The following is a 25,871-nucleotide window of genomic DNA, read 5'->3' on the forward strand; positions in this document are numbered from 1 at the left end:
TGATAACAAGAAACATCCCCTGCCATAGACCCTGAAAGCCTACGTTCCTGGGGGATTCTGTAGCTTTCATATTTTCAGCACATTTCAACTGTACAATATATTTCTATGCAGGTCATCTTCTACCAAAACAGGAAAACCATTAAGCTGTAGAAAAAGCAAAAACCGCAACTGTTTTCTCTTTCTTGACAAGCCACAGTAGGATATCAACTGATCCCGGCATAATAACTGGTAAGTCTGAGTGAAATGGAAGGAGTATTGGTATTTTTAAATAGTGAGGTGTTTCCACAGAGACTTTTTGAGCATTTCATCAAGTGTTGTGTGAGAAACTGAGTCACGCTGAACCAATGGGAAACTTGGTCAGCTGAGAAATTCTTGAAATAGTATTGACAACGTCAAACCTAACATACACATCCACTCTACATCCATTCTCTCAGAATCCTAGCACTGTCTATAATTCAATATCCTGCCCTCCAAAAATACTTTAACCAAACACTAATATGTTAAGTAGAACATTATGACTCCCCTTACCCATTACTATAAATTAACTTCCAGCAAGACGACTTCCTGCAACTGTTTAGCTCTCTTAAGAAAGGGCTGGAGTAAGCCATAGTTCATAATGAATAGAGCAGTCTCCCACTCTGAGATTGAAGCACGGACACGAAGGATGACAAAATTGTTCATTGTAATGACACATTCCCAAAACATTAACAAAACCTTCTTTTGAAGCTCACTTCTTCACAGTATGAAGAATTTCTAAAATCTACCATTACTGTTTATATTCATGATGTCTTTTACAATTTTAAATGGGATTAGGAGCATCAAAATAATTCAAAAATCTTTCCTGAAGATATTTTGAACTTGACTTTATGGAAAATACAGTATGAAAACTGTTTTGCAGACTTAAAAAAAAATTCAGGTAATAATCAAAACTGAAGTTCATTCTACAATTTCTGATTTTGTCTCTGAGGAAAGCATACTGCAAAACTAAAGTAAACTGGCAAAAATATTAATTTCTGAGAAAGTTTCTTCGCTTAACAGTACAGGCAACAGATATGGGAAAGGCAAATACTATACCAGCTAAGTTTAACTCATTCAAGGCAATCACATATACATTAAATGTAAAGCCTACTTGCACAAGAAAGTATCAATTCAGATGAAATGCAAGAGAAAATATCGCTACAGATGCGGCAACAAATGAAACATAGAGACAAAAGGATTGAGAAAACAACTTTAAAAAAAGAAACCCCTAGTTGGCAAAGACTGTGAGCAATAGCAAGCAGTTTGCACATTGGAAGACTGTTCTCCAGCATGAACCCAAGAGTGCTGAATGGGGATAAACAGCAGATTCACTTCAAAATCACACTTTCAACCCAAACTAAAATGGTGATATAGACATACCCATTGAAGAGCAAAAAGATCGTTCTCGTTCTTATACGGAGCAGAAAGAATTCAGACTCCTACTTTACTGATGCATTTCAATATCTGAAAGCATTCAGAAGTGTAACAAATAGAGCAATAATACTTCTGTAATAAGCACCTACTACACTTAGTCTAGTGCTAAGCACATACAGCTGTGTAGCTGAATTTCCCACTCCTTGATGCTTCTGAGCTTTAAATGAAACTTTCATGAATAGCACTTTGGAGAAGAATACAGCAATGACTGCCATTACAGAGATCAAGGTCCTAACTTGCCAGGCCAGCAAAGTCTAAACAAGAGCAATTGGCAACTAATGCAAGGGCAGCTGAAGAGCAAAAGTAAAAACTTTTTAAAAGTCAATGAGAAATTCCTACCCAAATAGCAGACGTAACTGCTGCCATCATCTATGGCTGATTTCCCATTCTTCTGGCACCTTGTACAAACTATACAGCAGTGCAAGAATTTTCTATCCAGTGCCAACTTTTGCTTCAGGGAAGTCAAAAGGCTTTATCATCTTAATCCAGTGCAAATCTTTGAAGAAAACAGTCTTGGCTAACCAAAAATTCCTGAACATTTCTGTAGATACAATTTCAAAAGAATGAATAAATTTGCAGAGAGAACAGACACTTTTGAGCAGTCTGAGCATATTCCTCAGGACATGGCACACATACAACTTTGTGAGCTGAAAACAAAAATAAAACAGAGGGCCTTTGGAAAGGTTACAGCTCACAGAATATTTTTTAAATGGTCCCTGAAATTAATGTAATCATGATAAGCATCAGAATGTTCATATGTCACATTCAGCCTCCCTGTGAAGAGCTAGAGAATTTATGAAGTTTCTAACAAAGATAGTAAAATCCAGATATAATGACAAGTTCCATGTTTTCCATTACTTACTTTATTTTCAGTCTGTTGGTTTCCTGAGCCTTTACTAAACAATTCTCTTCACAATATAGGTCAAAGTTTTAGCCAAAGTAATGTAATTATAATCTTACAGTGTCTATTTCTAATTATACTGTGACCTATAAAAAGTTAGCTGAGTAATGTTCTTGGGGAATAGAGAAGATTGAGCATTATGTTTCACCTACACACACAAAAAAAAGCTATAAGCACCCCACCGAAACATGGGACTAGTAGCTTTACATATGACAATCATCTTTTTTTACCTTCAGAAGTGAAAGATTTAAATTGCTTAAGCCTAAAATTGTCGTTGCAGAAACTTTATATTATGTAGAACAGGGAGTGAAAGAGACTGAACAAGCTTTTCTCAATATTCAGAAATCCACATCCACAGGGAAAAAGATCTGTCAATTTTGCAAGTCAGATTTACAGTGCACAGGAAATGAATTGTATTATTTCAAACCAAACACATTTAGGTCATGCAATACTTCTTTAAAAGTTGAAAACCAGCTGATTAAAACAAACCATTTGCCCTTATTGATAAAAACAGTTTGCAAACACTCATAATTTATTGCTTTAGACATTTCTAATGTTCTGTAAAGTATTTCGCTTTAATGGTGTCTTACCTCATTTATACTGGAAGGAGAGTTTTCAAGTATCAGCTTTGCAAAAAAAAAGACTGTCCCATTTAATTTCCTCAGCTAAAGGAGTTGCACGCAACCAGTAATTCAGAAAATAAATGTCTGTTTAAAAGGTAGACAAGTAAGCCATAGACGATCTGTAACCCAATCCATCTTCAGTGCCGAGTCAACAGCATTTGTTTTGCATGAAATATAGCAAATAGCCTGCTGCCTCTACCTGTGTTACTGCGCAGATCAAGTTTAGGCCTGTCTGCTCTTCCCTTGCACGTTAAGAACTACAGTAGTGATTTCTCAGCATTCGGATCTGCTGTATGGCAGCTAACTGAAATTTCAGCCGACACTTGTAGACTTGCAATTAGCAAGGTTATTTTAAGCGCTGACCTAAGTTCCAGCAGAATGTTTATGGCATTATGACAGGAAAGAATGTAGTATAATATTGGTCACTTGCTAACCCTGTAAAGCTGATCGAGGAGAGGAGAGACCCTCTAACTCACAGAGTAGAGGTAAATATCTGACCCCCAATTTACTTTGATTTTCATTTTTAAGCTTCAGATAGAATGGAAATATTTACTGGGTTAATATTGGGAAGCTTAGAACTTATTTTAGGATCTGGTAGATCATATGCTTGGAACAAATGTATTAATAGGAAGTTATGACTTCCCCAATGGAGTGATTCATCACTTACAAAACAGAGAGACTGTTACTTTTGTAACATTCACATTTGTAATAATTACCTATTACACTCTGAACGGGAGAAGAAAATCACTTAGGGAGCTGGACTTATAACAGCTGGCCTCTAACAATATCTTTTAGTTTCTCCCTGGTTATCTTGAGAAGGGCTCCCTCTTCTGTACAGGCCTTCGGTCCCTCCTTGTTCGCTCTGGATTCCTTCTGAATTCTCGGGCTGTCTAACTATTTCAAAGTCATATCGAAAGGCTCAGTCATACCTCCACACCCTCATTCGTTGTTCATTCTAATTCCTCCCCCCTCTCCCTGCTTTTTCTTCTTTTTTGTTCATGGATCAGCTTTCTTGTTCCCACCCATCTTCATACTTCCAATAGTGGCAGATCTAACCTCACAGATGGAACCATGACAAGCAGTTCCTCCAACCGCCCCAGATTAGTTCTATAATGGTCAGCTAGCTCATGTGCGTGCACACACAAAAGACAAGCTTTTCTGAAAGCACCACAATCAGAAACGCCATTAAAAGAGAGCTATTTTTTTAAAGGAGAGAATGATTAAAAAAAACCACCAAAACCAAACAAAAATAATCCCCACCAAGAAAAGTTGTTGCTTTTGCAAATGATTTAGTAACTTCTACACATCACTAATCATAATGAAACTGCTCCCTTGATGTTGTAGCAAAATTTACCCTAGGTAAAATGTATTTTTGAGAATTAAGAATATTGAGAAAACAATGGTGAAAACGATATAAATTAATTTTGTCCTCATTTAAAAATATCAAATATATCCTGAGTTACATACAAACTTGAGACAGCATTCAAAGCTATTAGCAACAAGCTAATTGATAATGAGTTATCCCAAATAGCAACATTTAAAATACAATATATGCAACCAGAGTCTTCAAATATATCACAAGATCAAGAGGTTGAGTTTTTGAGTCAGCTGACCACTCATATACCTTTGAGGTGGCCAACACTCAGAAGGATACTGTAGTCAGCACAAATAGCACATTACCTGAATGCATAAACACTTCTGAACTGAGTGTAAGGACACTCACGTGTAAACGTCACTGTCATGGATACACAATTACCTTTTTTCAGAAGAACACCTTTATAAGAGAACATTTCTTATGCAATATGATAACCTAACTATTGGAAGACATCATGAAAATATTGGCTTGCTAATGCAGGATAGCCTCAGCCATCAAAAACTCTAAGAAGGAAGTTGTTAAAAAAAGATTTTTCCTCTCTCAGACATCCTCTTTTTTAAAACCTGGAAATCACAAAATCTGCACTAAAATAGATGTGTTTTCCATTTTAGATCAATTCCTGCACATATAATAGGTTGATTTCTGTAGGAATAAGCAGTAACTTAAAAAAAAAAAAGAGGGTAACAGTATTTGATTCAAAAATGGCAGCAAAAATACCAGCAATGTTTTGATTCAGTTTTTAGTAAAAACAAATCAGGTTAGGACTACTGACTTCAGATTAGAGGAAAGAAAAATTTGACTGAAGCATTATTTCCAGGTTTGGCCACAGTTGCTTGCTCTGTGCTTCAAGATTATATTCTACACTACATTACCTGGTTTTATTCAAGTCATACCAGCAAGACAAATGTTTTGATTCCGTTTTTAGTAAAAACAATCAGGTTAGGACTACTGACTTCAGATTAGAGGAAAGAAAAATTTGACTGAAGCATTATTTCCAGGTTTGGCCACAGTTGCTTGCTCTGTGCTCCAAGATTATATCCTACACTACATTACCTGGTTTTATTCAAGTCACTTAGAACAATGTGATATGAAGCTCTCTGGCCATATTTTAAAAAATCATAGCTCAAACTTATTTCAAATTATTTCAGTTGAAAATTATTTAAGTTCTAGTTTCAAATAATCTGGTTCAGAAATATTATAGCTTTCATAGGAAAAATACCAGTTTTCATCAGGTGCTAGTACTTAAACAGGTAGATACATAGGCTACAGTAGGTTTATATCCTTTTTACAATATGAAATAGAATTTTCCAAGGTTAATTAAAACCTTTATTTAATTTACATGCAACAGTGGCACAATACCTTGAGACGCTGTGAATCTGCAAGGGCTTCCTCTAGTTTGGGACTTGTAAAATGCTGAGACAGTATAACTGAGGATCAGCGGCTCAGTTTTCTCTTTGAAACTTGATTCATACCTGTCTAATAGCAGGAAATCCATTTCCTGTTGAATACCAGGTAACTCCAGGAAACACATCTCAGCATGTCGCTTGCATTACTAGCTAGTATTTTACTTGCTGACTGCACTCCCTGTTCCAGGAAGGAGCTATAGATGAGTCAAGTTGGGTGAGAAAGGCATGCAGTCTACTGATGAGTTGGAAACGGACTACCATCTTAACCAGAAAAACTATAAAGATCATGAACAAATCCATGGTGAAAGAAATATAATATATAAGAATAATATACATGAGCTGACTTTTTAATAAACAAACACTACATAGTAGGATGATAATTCAGGAAAGTTGGATGGTTTCATTATAAATGTTTTGAAAGATCTTTATTACTAGTAGCTCTGCAAAACAGGGCACATTTTCAGCAAATTATTGTGGATGTGTGAAAGAGAGAAGGCAGTAAAGGAAACAACTCAGGGATAGAATTAATGAGTCATATATTTTCCTTGAAATACAAACACTTTCAGAAGGGTTAGGTAAAATGCAGTCAACGAAGTGACATCCATGATCAGTTTCATCACTCATGGGTTAATTTATGCACTCTAAAAAGAATTATTGGGTGGGGTTTTTTTAATTTGTTAGTAATGATGTTTTGGGTTTTTTTTAGCAAAAAAAAAATATCAGAAATAAGATATGAAAGGCTTCTCATTTCAAACTTGTAATATACTTTTGTTTGGCATTTAATACCTATCTTTTTTTCCCTTATGCTATCTTTACCAACCAGACAGCCTACATAATTTCTATTACAAACTCACATTTTATGTATAATGGACTGCCCTCATTTGCAACCAACCCAATCTTTTATAAGTTTGGCAAACAGAGCTAGATAACATGAGCTAAGGTAGTTTCAAGTTTTCCAGTTAAGTAAACCTTCACTGGAAAAAATATCCATTAATTTAAATAAAAATTTTGCAAAGAAATTTGTGTACGATTTAACTGGAAAAGTTTCTCAAAAGCAGAATAGGCTTTCTCTCCGTGATTTCCTGTTTGTATAAGTGACTCAATGAACATGATTTAAAAAAATTAGTTCACAGCCCATTATGCTTCTGTGGTTCTCAAATGGGATGCAAAAGACCAAAATTCAGATCTGTTTTCCACTTGGTATTTACTAATTCACAGAAGTGTAGCTATGCATGGAGTACATCAAAGACTTATGCACGATAATTCAAGAAGGGTATCAAGACAAGTGTTGGATGCATGACATTAAGCTGTTTCACAACTTTTTAGATAAAATTCAGTTTTAGAGGGGTTGAAAATATCAGAATAAAGGATGGTTTTATTCTCTCACATGTAATTTAATCAAGTTTAAATATGAGAGTGGGAATGCTCAAACTTAATGAAGTTTAAATTAACTGATATTTTCATCATTTCCCCTAAAATTGTCCCTAAGCCTCTAAGTCATCATAAACAAAAAAGGAAAACACACCAATTAGGAGTAGCAAATAGACTGAAAACAAAACAGATAAATTCTAACAAGACAGTTTTTGCAGCATGTGTATCACCATAATTTAATCAAAAAATGATGTTTAACAACAAATCAAACAATCTGTCCCAAGTGCTGATCCTATTGCACACATTTACATTTATTTAATGTCTTCAGAAAAAAAATATGTGAAAAAGTGCATCTATGTGAGGCCTGGAGAAGTAGTATAGACATTAACCTCGCCTTTTGATAAAGAAAACATCAGTGAATACTGCCTTTGGCAGTTTCATTACTGGCATTTAAACTAAAATCATTGAGAAGCTAACTAATTTTTTTCACTGCATACCTATTATGTATCCCTTTGTTGCAGCATATCTTCCATTTGCACACAGCAGAGACTGAAGGTTTAATCTGTTCCTCCCTACATTTTCAAATTCTTTCCTTCAGAAAACAAGGAATTAAATGAGGATGCTTGGAGTGCAGATGTTGCCTTCCTATTTATTCTAGCAAAAAAGTGTACTGAAAACAGATGAATCTGCAGATTTTACTGACACTTTCCAAGCTTAGTAACGTATTAAAAAAAAAAAAATCTTAAATGCGTTATCATTACAAAATATGAGTTGAAGTATTCAGAGATATATATTGTAATTGAAAGAATCTTAGATGGAGCCAGACTTCTCTGTTATAACATTTCATCATTCTCCTGAAAAACCAAAAGCTGAGTAAGGCTACTGCAGATAGATTCTTTTTATAAATTGCATTTCTAATATTTCATAGAGAATAAAGAGCTAGACAAATAACAGTTTTAGCTTTTGCCTTGAAGGATTTAATCATGCAAAACTCTAAACATGGTCTTTCCTAGGAAACGAAAGGCTGGTTAAAACTGGTTTTCCTTCTCCTATTCCAAGTGACTGATTGTCACATTCCAGAGATTTCTAGGCAATGGGATTACATCATTCAATTTTTTTTAATGGAAACAGCTGTTACATCCAATATTCATGACCTTTAAGTTTTCAATATCAAGTTATTCAGCTGTTCTTTCAGTCCATCTGAGTTGCAGCTAAATGAAACTGTGCAAAAGACCAAACAATTTTATTCCACAGTTACATTAATGCACATATAGTTCCAGGGCAACAGGAAGAAAACAGAGCTTAGGGGAGAGGCAGCATACAAAAATCTTTGTCTTACCGCTGCTTCAGTGGACTGTCAGCCCCTTATTCATCCCACATGCAAAATCAGTACGGTATTTTATTGCATATTTCACATTGCTTCTTACTAGGGTTTGATATGCACAGCTGTATGTGTTATGTGTGAATAATTCTTACAGGACTTCACAGAAGGGAAAAAAAAAAAAGGGAAAGCACACACGGAGATTTTTAAGGCAGAGCACAGATACTTTTGAGGATATGTGCCAGCTCATATAATCAGCTGCCTATTTTTGAGCTTCAAGTTCAGCCTATCTTAGATCTTTTTCATGGTGTTTGTTTTGGGTTTTTTTCAGTGAAGGAAAACATGAGTACATTTGGATAAAAGGAGTTTATCGTGTTTCTATTTAGAAACATATTTAGGTGATAGATATTTACATGGTCATTAACTTATTAGAGGAAGGTAAACAAAATCCATTAGTCTACTTAATAAGGCATTTTGCAAACTTTATCATGGTGGGTACATTATATTTCCAGGATGTTGTTACACTGATGTCTGCATCTCTTCCAGAAAACTTGTTTTGTAATAATGCTTACTGCAAAATATAAAAGCCTGTTTTGATTAAAATAAATTGTGAAGCATAAACAAAACAGTAAAAGACCATGCTATTACAGAGAGAGAGCTTGCCTTAGGAACTGCCTGAGAGGGTGTGGGGTTGCTAGAAGTGAAAGAGCTTGTTCTTACTCCTGATTTTGCTACCGGTTTATTTTGGACTTCAGTGTAAGTCACACTGTGTCTGTCTGGTCTGCATTATATCCAGTATACAGTGGGTGTGACCATCCTAACTTGTAACATGTAAACAACTTTAAAATAGTGGGTAAAAACAACTAAAACAGTCATTTACCCAGTGACCCATGCAGAACTGTAGAAGCTGTAATTTTGTATCCAAGGAGAAAATTCTGGAGTTACAGGTGTCTCCGCCTTCAGGGACGCCCTTGAGTTAAACACTGTCTCCCACTAGCAGCATTGCCAGGCTGCTATTTTTCTCATATAAAGCACTGTAGGAATTTAATGTTTCACGGGAGGACCAGTATAAATATTTATAAATACAAGCATATAAGTAAATGTACACGTTTTCCTAAGGGCTCTATATCAGCTCTACCATTGCAAGATCAAGCATTTTATTTTGTAAGTCGTCTTACGCTAAATTTGACACATTAGTAACGACTTTTTTTTCAGATAAACGTTAAAAAAACCCTTGCAAATTTTTCCTGTTGATGTTGCAAAGCTCTGTGCATGTGCTACCAAACTTTTTTTTTTCTTCCCCTGCCTTTTTTCTCTCTCTTTTAATTTTTTTTTCCCCGCCTCAGCAGCTGCTAGGGAATTCCTCCGGCTCCCGGGAGCACTAGGTGGTGCTGCAGCACAACGGCAACCGACACCTGCCTGCTGCCACGCAAAAAGCAGCCGAAACGTCTCCTTGCCTTTTTTTTTCCTGTTTTTTTCTTTAAATATTGAAGTTACTAAACATTATTACTGAAGACGGTTGCACAGAGGCTCTGAGTTTTTATGTTGCGGGTTTTTTTTTTTATTGGAACAGAATTTCTGGCTTTCTAGGACACTATATTTAGCACGGTTTTCTCACAAATGCTTTATGAATAGAAATAACGAACGAAAATTAATGTACATAATAAATGCAACTAATTACGCACAAAGTCAACATTTTTGAAACTTATAATTTATCTCCTTTACCTTCTTATACAGTGAACCAAGAGATTACAAAGATTTTCCTACAATACTACATGGCACAAAACTTGTACCTTGTGAAGGCAATTTCTCTAATAGGGGTACAATGCAATAAAGACATTTTAATCCTTTATAAAAATAATTCAACAAGGTACAACATTATAAGCATGTTATTTACATGTTAAAAAGTACCTCAAATATGTTATTAAACTCCACATTTGAGTGGTTTCATACAGTTCAAGGGCTTCCCAGGAACATAAGGTTGCCATCATGCCCATTTGCAAAACCGTGTCCTAAATGTACATTAGTTCTCTGGCTTTCTGTATATTGCTAAATGCACAGGTTTTGACTTTGTGTAGCTTTTAAAATTTTTGTTCATTTTGGCCCTCGTAAGTAGACTTCTATGCAGTAGGTAATTTCCCAATTGCAGCTGGTTCTGCAGAAGAGTAAAGTCCACTTCCCTGGAAGAGTTTGATGAAGTGAGGCCTTTAAAGTAGACTTGAAGCATTTCATAATTGCAGTTTAATGGAGAATTCTTGGAAATTCTCGTAGATGTCTAGTTTATAGTTCCTTCTCAATTACCATTTTTCACTGCCAAAATTAAGTTGCCTCCTTTATATAAACACTAATAGCTGTATTTCTTATTCAAAGCCAGATTATTCTAACAGCAAGGCAACAAGACCAGTATCCATTCAATTATGACAAGTGAATCTTGGTCTAATAAGGGAACAGCTAAGACTAAGTATAAAACCTCCTTTCAAGTCAGCGAGATCAGATTCTAGTAATGCGGGACCATGTGTGAACACATACAGCCAACTGTTGACTAGTGAATTTGCTGCAGGAACATACTACGGCCATACTAGAAACTCTTCGAAGCAGAAGCAAGTCTTACACCCTCAGAATCTATGCATTCGTTGTGTTGAGCATACAGATAAGGTATTACAGATTTTAAACTGAACTTTCTCTTTAGTCTTCTATGGTCATAGAAATTACACAAAGCCAGACTTAAAAAAAAAAAAAAGAAAAAAAAAGCATTAAAATGAGATAAGGTCCATGTGTAGAGAATAGCATTGTCTTCTAGTTCCCTCCTTCCTTTCTAATGCAGTATTTCTTAAACATGTGCTCTGGCAGGCTCCTGCCCTCTCCACAGAACATGGCATTGGTCCAGGTTAAGAAAGAAAGAATGGCTTTTTGAAGCAGCAATTCAGCATGGTAGCAGATAACACGGCAATGTGCTTCAGTGAAGGTCAAAAAGAAGAAGAAAATGAAAAAGGACAAGAATCAGATGGGAGTTTTGAAAGACAAAAATTGTGGGAGAGAGAACCTGAAAAGAGCAGAAAGGAAAAGAAAACAGAGGAGAGAGGCTGGAAAATAAAGCTGGCAACCGATGGCTAGAAACTGATTTGCAACCTAACAAGATAAAAATCCTGAGCTGGTCTGCACTGACGTGTATTCTTTTGAATAGAGGAAAACCTCTTTTTCAGCAGTTTATAAGTTACCTATATAACGTGGATTTTCCCTTGGTAATTTTTCAAACAACCTCTGTAATAACTTACAGGTGTGGCCCTGTCATTCTGATTTGCTATCTTTTTCAGACCTCCTGTAATAAGACAATGCAGTAGCAAAGAAAATAGCAAAGAACTGATGCAAAATTCACAAATCAATCCCAAATACTGCAATTACAAAAATGAGAACAGTGGTTTAAATTGCAGTGAAGATCACCATGAAACCTTTGCCACTCAAACACTTAGTTTGATGATATATTTATTTATTCTTTGTCATTTAAAAAAATAGAAAGAAAAACCAGGGGTAGACATTGAGAAAGAGATATTTTAAGTATTTAACTCATAATTAGGATCACGAACAAGTCTGGAACAGATTTAAGTCAGGGAAGCTATTCTTGCAGATCTTGGCTGAAAATCAAAAGCATATAATTTAAATTGTAATGTGGTAAAAAAGCATGTTTTCAGCATTCCTTACGTATTCTAGCTGAAGTTTGAAAGAAATACAGCACTGTCAGTATTTTGTATTTCTCTGAAAGAAAAAAATGCTATTCATAACTAGAGATACAATGTTCCCATGGAGAAAAGAGGCCGACTCCCTTCCCATGTATACTTTTTTCCTATTTACCTCTTCCTTGATCTCTCATACTGAGCTGCATTCATAAACAATGCGGATACTTAAACTACTCTTCGAAGAGAAGATTATATTCGTGTGCATCATATGCAAGAATCCATATGAGGTTACACACGTTTACAGGTAATGTACTGCGTAACACGTGCCATTTTAATCCAATATATCAAAATTACCCATTTCAAGTCGAGATGCTAGGCCCATGTGAAAAATAGGTAAAGAAGGGATCCCTGTACCTGATACCGGACAAACAAATGCATAACAAACTGTCTTCACAGTTAAACCAGGCATCTGAACTTTCCGGAAGCCCCTATAAACACTGTATGAAAAAAGTCCAAATGACCTCAGCAAAGAAAACACAAGATAGCTTAAATGGTATCACGTCTATACAACTGCTACTGTATTGCCTTTGGAAATATCCCTCCTCCTTTTATTTTATCATGAGTCTCATGATACCTGATAATATTCTTAAATGTCCAGATTGTGAAATTTACTTATTTACTCAAAACCCTGGATTTAATTAAAAGGTTTCTAGCCTTGCTTGCTTCTTAAAAATATATCCTCAAAATAACTGCTGAGGAACAAATAAGCATATTCAGTTTAGTATTTCAGCTCTATAAATTTAAAGCATAGTTGGCTAATGATTTTGCAGACTTCCATTTGTACGATTTTATCTTTTTTTTCGTCTTTTTTGCTGGACAGTGCTGGGATGTAGTGAACAAATTCCAGCTATACCTTTCATACAAGCTGACTGAGTAATGTAGAAACCATTTTGCTCATCCCACAGAGCTTAATAGTTTTAAAAATTCAATTCTGTTCTATTATTCTGGGAGTCAGTTGGATACTCTACTGTATTTAAAAATACAGATGCTTTGCACCATTTACAATGTAACATTGCTCCTTGAGTGCAGTTTCCGCTTCCCAAAGGACATTAGCAATATTCTGTCATGTCAGAAATTTTTATCCTGTCAGTGTGCTAAACAGACACATAGACATAGACTAACCCTCCATAACTATGAAGAACAAGGTGACCTGTAAACACAGAGTTCTTACACACACAAATTAAATTATGTACTACAGTGAATTGCAATATAGTAGCTCAAATATTTTAGGTCAGATAATTCAGAAGAATCTTGGAGAAAAAAAAAAAAAGGAAATTTTGTCCAAATACTGAGGTAGTAGTGGCACTGAACTTCTTTTACAGTATTACAAGCATGATATATACATGTACACATATATTTATGCACATATATGGCCCTATGTATGTGCTAGTTATTAAAATAAACATATTTCAGAATGTCAGATCACAATCACATTGGAAATGCACATATAAAATCATCTATTCCCTCTACATTACCAGATAAATTATGATTAAACTTACAGAACCTATTCTGCAGAAACGTTACTTGCTTTCTCGCCTTTTGAATGTGTAATTTGTGATCAGAAGTACTCATCAGAACACAAAGAGATGAACGGCTGCACCAAAAGAGAAGACTGTATACTGTAACTTGTTTCAAGTCCCTTCTGAAGTATGTAACCACAGCTAAGGGCAGGTACCGTTGCAGGGCCAACTGTGGAGAATAAAAGCAACATAGATCACTGAAATTTATGAGATGCATTTCCTCAGCTAATACAAATTGTGAAAATAAGTACACTGCTCGATGGGAAAGGTAAATTGCAGTGTATTACTAGATTCAGTCAATTTTTTATTTTGTGAAAACTTATGAAAGGTCTGTCAGAATTTTGGAGTGCTATGATTGCTAATGCAATTACTTTACGCCTTCTAAATCACATGTGTTTTCCAAAAAGAAATGGAAACGTTTCCAAAAAAAGAAATCTTCTATCTTTTGAAATGCAAGGCCTAGAATCATAACTGACTCCACAAAAGCTGTTATCTTCCTCCAGGGAACCGTTTACAGGCAGAAAGTGGAGAGAGCATTCATAAAGCTTTAACAGATGGAACTGGTAGGTATTAATTCTCTTTTTCCTCCCTGTTTCTGCACAGTCCATTGTAAACGGTTCAGCTCCTGTTCAAAGAGAAAGCTTGTTCATCTGTCTCTGATTCTGCACAATGTCACTAGAGACCGTTACATGGAACATATTAAAATCTTCAGATCAAATCTTCTGGATGTATGTTTGTAATACTGCTAATGCTTCATTACACACAACTCAAGGAAGCATAAGACAATCCAAGAAAAAAAAAACATCTAGTGTGTATTTACAACCTTTTCTGAAGATGATGACATCACTACACCTACAATGTCAGTCAGACAACAGCCTGAACCCAGGCTCTTGCCCAGACTTGCCACCCAGCCATATTTGCTAGATGAAAACAATGAGGCCAAGCTCCAGAGCAATGCTTAAGAAAAGCTCAGCGTCCAGCACGGTTCCCAGACTGCCCCAAGAAGACAGATGAGGCTCAGGCAAGGCCACATGAACTTCATCTCAATCCTACAGAAGACATCTCATGCACCTCAGGCACAGGATAGGTACTATGCACAGGGCAACATTTCAATGAAAAGTATAACCGTAGCTATACAGACATGTCATTGCGTTCTCCACAGGGAAATACACAACACCCTTTTGCTGTGCTTACTTGGTTGTTAGTTGTGAGATTTTAACTGATTTACAAAGGAATCACATCAATTTACAGAAGGATTTTTAATGGTTAACCATATAGAAAGGGATTTCATTCTGAGAAAGAATTCATATAATTCGAGAGAGAAATATCCAAGGATCTTTAGAAATCACAAACTTCTGCAACTTGTTCTACTAAAATGCAAGTGTGTTATGTTACTGAAATATTCATGTTGCATTTCTGGCTTTCAGACAGCCATCATCCTATAAGCTGAAATTTCTTCTGTCAACTCTCTCATAATAAAAGCCCATCAGGCAATTTTAACCACAATGAAGCAAATTAAAAAATTCCTTACATTTTGTGCAATTTTCTGTGCCTGTTCTTTGACTGCTCCCTTATGCCATATTAGAGTTTTTAGATATCTATTATAAGTGACATGTAATTATAAATTGAAAAAGCAACAAACCCTGCCAGTATAATGACTAATAAAAAATATGTCCACAAAGCCTACTGAAATATGCAAAGCAAGAAAATGTCTGTAAACATAATAGTTCACAATGCAGATCAGAACTAGATTACTGTTATAAAATATAATAATATCCTACATTCTAAACTACATACAGACTCAAAAAAATCCTCAAGAAAAAATCACCAAGAGGATTTATGTGGCACTGCTTTTTGTGTGTATGCTTTTGTTTATACACACACACATATTTACACATATATTTATAAAATAAGTTCTTTCAACCAAGTCACAGCTACCATAATAAAAATTCCCATTGGCATCTTTACTTTCAAATAAAAATAAAGATGTAGTGTCAATGACCTTTAATTTTAAAAGTTGACATTACTAAATCTTACTCATACTGTTGAAATAGTATTAATTTAGGGTTTTTTCAGCAAATCTGGACATCAGTAAGTGTTATTATCATCACGTATACATATACTAAACAACAAAATACATTCCCTCAGCATATGTTTTGGGTAAATAATTTGCATGATGACTTAACATACTCTTTATTAAGTTGAAAAATTGTTGTATTTATATCATTACATCATTATATCCAGTAAACATTTGTGTTTGAGTCAGATTAGGATACAAGACTAGAGAAGACTGTAATAGGTAACATCTGTGCTGGAATTTGATATTTACTTTAATATTTCTCCAGAGACCATTGGTAGAGTACATTAGCTCATTTTCTAAAGCCTGTATTAGCATATTTTAATGTAGGAGCAATATGAAGCGAGAAAAGGGAGAAATAATCATTATAATTGGTCAAAGTGCACTTACATGCATTCATGTATTGATGAGGACTAAGCCAGAAATTCTGAAATAACTATATTTTTCAAAAGTGTAGATGTTCCAATGAGAGTGAGATTTTGCAGAGTTTTTCTTTTTAGAACTAGATGAAGAAACTGAGAGTGGTAAAGCACCCCATTTTTCCCTCATCTTATAGCTTCAATGCACTTTTCATGGGCAAATGTTCACCTTTATTCTCCTGAGTCTCCTGACTGCTGAATAATCCAAATATCTATTTTAGGACAACCTTAAAGACCTCCATAGCATTGCAGATGCTACTCTCCTCTTATATCTACATAATCCCCTGAATTACACACCACCCTTCTGTGTCCAACTACATTGCTCAGATACTAATGAATACATCTCTACCCTCGCAAGAAGAGGACTCACTTGGAGGGAATGTCACAGGTTGCAGTATTTTTGTTCAGTGTATCCTTACTGGTTTGCTTTGAAGAAACTCAAGTTGATTTAAGGAGCTGTTCAGATTGTACCCTTGCACTAAGGGAAGGGCTTAGGTGCTCCACACATTGTTCACAATTCCTTTCCAAAGGCTATGCATATGGACCCCAAGTGAGTTGATTAGGTAATTTTTTATTTTTTTTCTTTTTAAAAAAATCCATTTTGCCCAGGTCCAGAAGGATACCAGTGCTGGTGTCTTCTACCACTCCAAGGAATATTCAAATCCTTTTGTTAACAAGAACAGTAATTCCAATAATTTTTGTTGGTATCCTTTCCCTGCTCTTCTAGAAAGTCCAAGCTTAAAAAGGGTCCAGCACACTGTCTGCAACGTTTATTATTTATTAATTTATCCTGATAAATTATGCAAGCCAGATCCTCCATTATAACTGGGGTTACCACTTAAGTCCTTTCCAGCTCTTAGCTGCTTTCATTCCCTTGATACATAGATAAAAACAGACTAAAAAAGTAGTTCTCACTTTTCTACTCAGAAATGATATCACAACAGGTAGGAATTTCTTACTGTTCCTCCATATTTTTCTTCTTTTTATTAGCTCCCAATTCTTTCATCCTCTTATTATGGTCTGAACAGCAGCCTTCCATCCTAATTTGATCCCCCATATGATGACCAGCTTTCTTTAGAAGGCAACTGAATCTCCAGTAAAGTACACTTTTTCTGTGTTCATACTATGTCTCCTATGGCATCCAAGCAGACAATTAGAGGAAAATGGGTTTGCATAAATATGGGCCATATCAAAAGAATTGCTTACTAAATTCTAATGGGAGAAAAAAATCAGTTTAACTTCATTGTATCTACACAGACTGAACAACTTCCAACCCCCTGAAGAGGGGGAAAGTTTTTTTCTATTAGGCTGAGTGGCACAGTTTAAATCCACATAATTTTAAAAAAGTATTGTGTTAACCTGCCATTATTTGCTTTAAAAAAGAAATTATCAATGTGCATTAACTAAAAGTCAAAGGTATAAAATTTCATTTTGAAATTACAGTATTATCTACAACTACACTAGATCATAATTTAAAATTAGATTACAAATGTTGATGTTTATTCTTTTTTCTAAGGTTACTGTTGAAAAACGGATTGTCTGAATATTAATAAACCAATATAGTCACCAGCATTAGTCAGGTACTTGAAGCTAAAAACATGTAAGAGCCTACGTAGTCTTAAAAGATACTCACATAGTATAAAATATTTGTAACGCCACAAACAGTTTCAGCACTAACAAGTATATATAGCTAACAGTAATCCAAGGCACTCATTTATTTATTGAGAAATGTTATAAGCAATAAGAACAGTATTTTTTTTCCATTAGGAACTTAAGACTAGGCTTTCAGGAATGCATTTTAACAGAGTTTAATGACCAGAGCAGAATAAACATTAGGACAGAAGGTAGGCAGCAATGCAATCCTGAATCATCTTGCTCAGTTGCCATTTAGCTTGTAGCTATCTAAATAGCACAGGTACACCTCGATTGCTCATTCCATTAGAAATACCCATCTGCCTAAACTTTTACATTTCTGAGCTCAGACTACCACCAGTCCTGGAAGTCTGAGCAACTTTGCACCTAATTTCTAGAAGTAATTAGTACCTAGAAAATTGGCATTTACTTGATCATCATTTTCACCCTTGAAGGCACTGACCTGGTAGCTGAGTGATCAGCATGCCTAAGACCTCCAGGACTGCACTCTATATAGAACAGAGCATGAGCCTCTGTTTATGTTTGATAACATAAAGTCAAGGGATTAGGACAATTTTTGAGCGATGTAGAAAAGTGGGTTTGCTCCCCTCAAGCACAATAGAATTTAGCCTAAAACCTACAAAATCAAGATGACTTTTATAAGTGTGGGGTTATTGTAGTAAAATATGTTAAGATGTGGTAAACAAGTCATGTCTTTTTCCTTAAAAACATCAATCTGAGCAAGACTGTAGAAATGCCATGCAAGCTGGAAGGCTTCAAAACAATGTGATTGACCAAATAGCGTTTGAGAAACACGGATTTATTTCTGGTACTCCATGTTTTCCATTCTGGATTTTTTCCAAAACAGGGGAATATACTCAGGGCACAGAGGAAAACTTAAAAATTAAAAAAAAAAAAAAGAAAAGGTAGGTGTACTCAACTACTCAGAAAAAAAGGAAAAGCTAATAAACCCACCTGTTTATTATTCAGGCCTGCACTGTCAGTAAAGGGTAGCCTCTGCAAAACCCAGATGCTGAACAGTCAATCTGTGTTTACCAGCATTTACACTCTACTGCCCTACAGAACACTGTGATTTCAGCAAGCTGTTCAGAGGCAAGCTAAACAAGAATACAACTTCTTAACCAACCCATTGCTTCCTTTAAATTGTGTATGAAATCTTGTGGTAGATGAGGTACTTCAGCAATGCTGCTAGCATTAAATAAGTCCTTTTACAGATTATGATAAAGACAATTCTCAGTTACAAATTACAAGAAATTGAACTTACTGAAGTTATCTTCCAGACTCAGCCACATATTGAATGACTTATTTTAACATATGAAAAAAAGAAGATTGATTTTTGGTCTCAAAAAGAACTGATATAGGAAAAAGGAAGTTGAAAGGTATTCAGAAAAGTAACTTGGTCAGCCTTCAGTATTTATTCAATAAACCCAGTAATATTTAATATTATTTATTCAATAAAAGCCTACTAAATTCAAGAGGAGGGAGCGAGAGAGACACCTACAGTACCCCGGTTTTACATTTTTTCAAAATGTTTGCAATGGAATGAAAAAAGGAATAATCTGTATCTAACTGCAGATGTATTAGATACTAATAGCCTTTAATATCTTGCTTTGATAATTCATTACACACTTCTCTTATCCAGGATTTAAATACAAGGAGAAAGGCAACTAAAAATTCTTTGGCCTCCAAAATGGTGGAAACAGATAACAAAAGGATAATGGTTACATGATATTTGACCTCTATCCAAAGTTCATTAAGATCTTGTTGTAGGATCCAGGAGGAAAGATGAAAAATCTAGTGAAGAGATTTTCAGGCTGACACAGGTACCCTGGAAGAAGATGACTGAAGTGTCTCTGCTTGGAAAGAGAGAAAAGATCAGTAGTCTGGAAAGATCTAAAGACATTATCATAGCATAAAATGTGTTTGTTTCCATGTCAATATACAATATATGATTCAGACATTTAAGTCACAAAGCAGTGGTGGAGTGCTTTACACCAAAATAAATTAGAAGTTAACAGACACCTCAAATACAGAAGATTATACTAAATAATCCAAAATGACAGTTTTTTCAAAAGGACAAAAAGCAATAATCAATGAGTTGAAACTCTAGACCCTTCCCTGAGAGTGTTAAGGGATATAAAGTAAAGCAGAAGAATGGGAATTGAATCCAAGTTAGACCTCATGAGTATTCCAAGAATTTGCTGTAAAAGCAAGCATATTTTATTCAGACTAAAAAAGCTAAATGGATCATGAAAACATCTCAGCAAGTTAACACAATATAAGGAGAGAGAGCGCACACTTTTAGATTTGCTTGTAGTAAAAATGTAAATTTTTTTAATCTCTTTTACAAATATTTGCAATTGGTAACAGCTACACTGAATACGTTAAGAGAGAGGTGAATGTGTCTTAGCACAGCTTAAGAGTGATGACCAGATAAATGACTAATATAAGACATTCCAGACCCCAGGGAGTTATGCTTCATGCATCTAGCTTACTGAAGCACTCATGTGAAGCTAAGCTTTCCAAGAAATTTCCCAAGGGTTGACATAAGAAAAGCCTCCCACTCATGTTGCATGGCTAGTTCTGAGAAAGGGCATTGCAAAAGTGAGAGAAACAAGTCTTTTCAAAGGATTGGTGGTGGCTAGTAAAACCTCAAGTCATGTAGCATGAAAAGAGACTGCAAGCAAACACCAAAATCCCCAAGGAGCAAGCCACAAAAAAGAAACAATGCTCTTGATTACAGAAAGGGCAGAAGGACAGACATATCTGCAACAGGAATGTAGAGCAAATATTCACAAGAGAAATAGATGATCTGTTTGCTGAGCAATTTTTCCAAGGAATAACATAAGAAGTCTGCTATGGCCTAGATCCTCAAACCAGCCCTATCACCGTGAGCCAACTGACAGTCAGAGGAAGGAAATCAACTTTAAGCATCCAAAATGAATAGAAGCTGCCTGAAAATGGAATTGGACCTCTCCTGGTTGAGCGAAACAAACTATGAGGAAAAGAAAAATGTTTGCCTTACTGCTACATTTGCAGTTTAAAAATTATATTCAGAAACTATTGTGTTATAGACTTTTATCCTGAGTCTGTATCATTAATTCTTGTCTTTATGATTTGGACAAAGGAGTAGAGAGAAGACTTCTTAAATTTGCAGGTAATGACAATATGTGTGCTGGGGGAGATACTTCAAACATACCAGAAGACAGATTTGGAGCTGAAAAAGTCATGGACACACCTGAGAAATGGGAGATTAAAAAGAAGTTCAATAAAGGACAGAGGGAAAATCCTACATGTAAAATTTCACAGATAAAATGGATGAGAGGTGAAAAACCCATAGTGCAGCAAAAGAGTTTGGGAGTTACAGTGAATCACAAGCTGAGCATGTATCAAACATCTCTTGCTGTTGTAAAAAAAAAAAGTACTAAACTGCTGTGTATTGTTTGAAAGACATGTGAAATACTTTTCCCAGCCTTCAGGCAATGGTGAAGCTTCATATTGAGCCCTATCTCAAGTCTGAGCACAAAAATTCCATTAGGACACAGATCAGCTGGAAGGAGCCCCTCAAGGAGAATTATCAGAGCACAGAACAAATGGAAAACAAAAGCGGATCTATATGAGGTTATATTTTTGGTGTTCTTTTTTTTGTTTTTTTGCTTAGCTGATTTTCATTAAGTTACATAATGCAAGAGGACACAAGGATAAACAACTTAAAATATATCGAAAGTCTGGATAAAAGCCTTTCCACAACACTTGCTTTTACATTCTTCTTTCTTTTGTCTGTATACAGGTTTAAAGGTAAACAGGTCACAGAAGTTTTATATTCCTAATGTGTTTGTTAAGACTTTGCTGTGTTTTTTACCACTACTAGAGATCTTTCTGAAAGCTTTTTCTTTTTATGAAAAACGTAAAAATATATCAATTTTTTCTTAAAAAAATCATTAAATACAAGTCATTATTGTGCATACACACAGATACACACATGTACAAACACACAGAAAAAGAGCACTTCCCTGTGAGTACACCATCTGTACACAGAATACTTGACAGCCTCAGTGACAGCCCCTCCAGGCTGACAGGCCAGATAATTACAAATAATTGAGATTCCTTCATGGTATTCTTTTATCCTTTTATACAGTTGCATTAAACAGATGTCTTCCTAATCCCAAACAATCCCTAGGTGCTACAGCAATTGCTTACATGGAAAAAAACATTAGGAAAGTATTTTATGAACAACCGTTGACTCTTGCAACTTCACAAATAAACTCTGAAAAGGGAAAACCATGACAAACGTCATTCATCCACTGACCTCCATTTGGCAATAAAACATTTTAGTGGATGCGTGAGGGTGAGTTATATGTACAGAATATTCTCATTTTTAAGCAGGCACAAATCAGTTCTGCTTGTGCTTTGAGCCAGCCCAAAGCTCTGAGTGAACATGGTCCACAAGCTCCACAGCTCTTTAGTTTCAGCTCAGCACTGCACTAATAAAGCCAACAAGCAATTCCAGATCAGAACTGGTACCTAGTCCAGAAAGATTTGTTGTCTGCCTGCAGAAATACCTTTTAGATATGTTTGCTAAAAACTTACTGCACATTGCAGACATAGTCCTTTCTCTCATCAAAAGCTGGCAATGCCTACCCCAAATTTTTCAGAAAAATGGTAGGACCATAAAAAAACTCAACATCATCTTTTATTTGGTTAGGACTGATTACAGTACAATTGCTGTATGGTTAGTGCTAGTACAGAGTTGTATTTTAAGACAGCCTACAGCTCCAGTCCTAAAATAAACACAAATAAAATACCATCACGCTGAGTATGAAGGAAGACTATGTTCACACAAACAGGCCTCAGAATACAACTCTGAAGACAGCTCAGTCTGAAGAGATAACATTTGCCTACTATTTTGGGAGGTTGTTTGCTGCCTTCAAAAGCATGCTTCATCTGCTGCAGCAAACCAATCCATGCAAACAAATGTACACATACAGGCACTATCTGAATTTCACCTTGAATTTCTTTAATACCTTCAAAGATTCAACACTGAAATCTGAATCGAGGACCAAGACTGAGATAATTGTTTAAAAAAAGGTAGTTGTGTCCAGTTGCCAGTTTGGGGGAAGGGAGATTGTTGCTTTTTTATTTTACAGAAAACACAGATTTTTGGGGGACAAAGTCCAGTCTTGCTAATGCATTTTGTTGCTGGAAAAAAAAAACGTTGATTTACTGACTGTGTCTGTTTGAATCTTATCACTTTTTATTTCTTACCAAGACTCAGATCTGAAAAAAAAATTCTACACATTTACCATTTTGTATGTAGTCCCACCTCAGTTCAATCTTCAACATAACCTTTATGTGACTTAAAGGACACATATTAGACCACATTTCCACACTTCTGAAACTTGCCTAGTTTTCAAATGAGCAGCCATGTTTATTGGGACACAAATTTGGGAGTTTTAGGTACTGAAGCCCATTAAAGTCAACAGGAATATTTCTGGGGTATCTGGTCAGATTATTGTTAGTGATGTATTAGCTGCTCTTGGAGCGTGAACATGTTCATTAATATGGTTATGACTGTTGAATTAAGTGATGAGTAAATAATGTTACAAAAAAATCTGAGAATTACATGGTTTCTCTTATCTCCCTGGAAAGAATTCATTCACTTTTTAACACAGGCTGTCAGACATGCTAGACCAGGTATGAGAAGTCCTTTTGTTTACTTTGCCAGTAGCAGAGTCGAGCAAACCACCTTCAGTGAAAAGTCTGCAATATAAAATTTATCCTACCTTCAGCTGTACTAGATGCACATCCACATGTTTGCTATCCGAGTCCTGCTGGACAGAGTAGGTCAGATCCCTGACTCTTTCAGACGTCACCCGAAGCCAGGTCTCAATTTCTGGCAAGTGGAGAACAATCTTCCAATCGGCCCCAGTGTGTAGAGGAGGCGGCTTTTCATACTGCTGGCCAGAATCAATTTCCTTCATGACATCCTCTTCCCCATCTCGTTCCACTGTAGGGGTCATGTTTATAAGCATGGGAGATGCATCAGACGGCATGGAATCTGGTTCCTGTGTTCTCATGGGAGAAAGTGCTACATCCATGGCTAACATGGGAAAGTCTAAACCATAATTCTTTCCAAAATAGCTGCAAAGATAAAAAGAGACTGCTGTTACAAGACCAAATTTTGCAACAAAAATGTTCACAAGACAAGCAGTAAATGGCAATGTCTCAGAGGTATCATACTTCTAAACAAATTCTTCACCCTGCAAATCTACACTAGAGGTTCAGGAGTAGGGAAGTGAACATGCCCCTATACTTGGCACTTGAGGCTGCACCTCAAATACTGCATCCAGTTTTGGACCCCTCACTACCAGAAGGACGTTGAGTTCCTGGAACGTGTCCAGAGAAGAGCAACGAAGCTGGTGAGGGGTCTGGAGCACAAGTCTTATGAGGAGCGGCTGAGGGAACTGGGGTTGTTTAGTCTGGAGAAGAGGAGGTTGAGGGGAGACCTTATCGCTCACTACAGCTACCTGAAAGGGGGTTGTGTTGAGGCAGGTGTTGGTCTCTTCTCCCAAGTAACTAGCAATAGGACGAGAGGAAATGGCCTTAAGTTGTGCCATAGGAGGTTTAGACTGGATATTAGGAAAAATGTCTTTACTGAAAGAGTGGTCAAGCATTGGAACAGGCTGCCCAGGGAGGTGGTGGATTCACCATCACTGGAGGTGTTCAAAAAACGTGTAGACATGGCACTTCGGGACATGGTTTAGTGGCCATGGTGGTGTTGGGTTGATGATTGGACTTAATGATCTTAGAAGTCCTTTCCAAACAATGATTCTATGACTAAAGAGGTTTTTCAAATTAACTTTGTTGATATGAACAAACAAGTTCTTTGAGAAAAATAACAAATACTGCATTTCCCTCATTGTAGACAATCACCTTGGAAATGACAGTTTTCATTGCTGAAAAATATGTTCTGATTTTCTACAAGTGCAACATAAATAAATTGAATATTGACAAAGCTAGCAGAACTTTACTAAACTCCAGGAGTTAATGTAGGACTGGTATTTGTAAACAAGCACATATTAGAACATATTCCTTGTCCTGAAATTTATGACTAAACAAAAAATATCTCCAGTTTTATTCAAATTTCCCAACTGTCCACTTGACTACTGATCACAAACACCAAAAATTTTGAAAGCAAATTTGAAGCAACTATTGAAGACATTTGGTTGATCAATTGGAGGCAGATTTTAGTTTTGAAGTTTAAATTCTTGTGGTTTTGTTAGATTAAGAACTGTTGCAATAAGCAACAACTCTACCAAACCTTACAGATGAAAATTCCAAATGTCAATATTGTCAATACCTAAAATTAAAACATCACTTTACAAGAGTATCTTTCTTAAAGGCCAAAAGCTGTGTCATCAATATACATTTACAAGGTTCACTGGAAAAAGTAAATAAGTAAAACATTTTACTTCATACCTCTTTCTCTGTACACTCTAGCTGTATGTAACACAGAAGGCTGCCATAAACCCTATGCCCAAGAAAAAAAAAACTCTACTTAACAACATGCACCTGGTTTTGAGATAAGTACTTAAAGAATTATGAAAATTTTCATTCAGTAGGAGATGTATTTTTTACTTAATTTTGGAGACTCAAATTTGACACATGCCTGCCTTTGACATACAATTTCACTAAACCTTCTACTAGCACTTACTTGTTTCTTCAATACTTTGCACCTTTAAGCTATATTCAGTAAGTGTACATTAAGATAATTAGGGAGATTAGGTCCTTTGAAGTTGTTTTTTCTTTGTTTTAACCAGTGCATATTAGAAAATTTTCAACTACATTTTAGTAACTTTTGCTTCTATTCCTTTTCCATAATGCTAAGACTGCAAATAACTCAGTGATGCAGCTATTAATTTGGGCAACATTCCAAGTTTTTACAGATTGACTTTCTTTTCTATAAAGACTGCATTTTAGCTTTTAGCATAATAACTATACTATATATATTATATAGAT

The 25,871-nt window shown here is 35.8% G+C and overlaps 1 protein-coding gene across 1 annotated transcript in view; it reads right to left on the bottom strand.

Annotated features, from left to right (window-relative positions):
- LOC104627024 (A-kinase anchor protein 6-like) overlaps positions 1–23,959 on the bottom strand; it is a gene marked incomplete at its 3' end in the record, with an annotated part of 43,246 nt that extends 19,287 nt beyond the window's left edge. Inside the window, exon 1 of the mRNA XM_010295106.1 lies at positions 23,636–23,959. Coding sequence (XP_010293408.1) covers positions 23,636–23,959 — 324 coding nt within the window. The remainder of the gene's footprint in view (positions 1–23,635) is intronic.
- Positions 23,960–25,871: the final 1,912 nt, after the last annotated feature.

This window comes from Phaethon lepturus, unplaced genomic scaffold (genome assembly GCF_000687285.1).
Source record: "Phaethon lepturus isolate BGI_N335 unplaced genomic scaffold, ASM68728v1 scaffold329, whole genome shotgun sequence".
NCBI classification, from domain to species: domain Eukaryota; kingdom Metazoa; phylum Chordata; class Aves; order Phaethontiformes; family Phaethontidae; genus Phaethon; species Phaethon lepturus.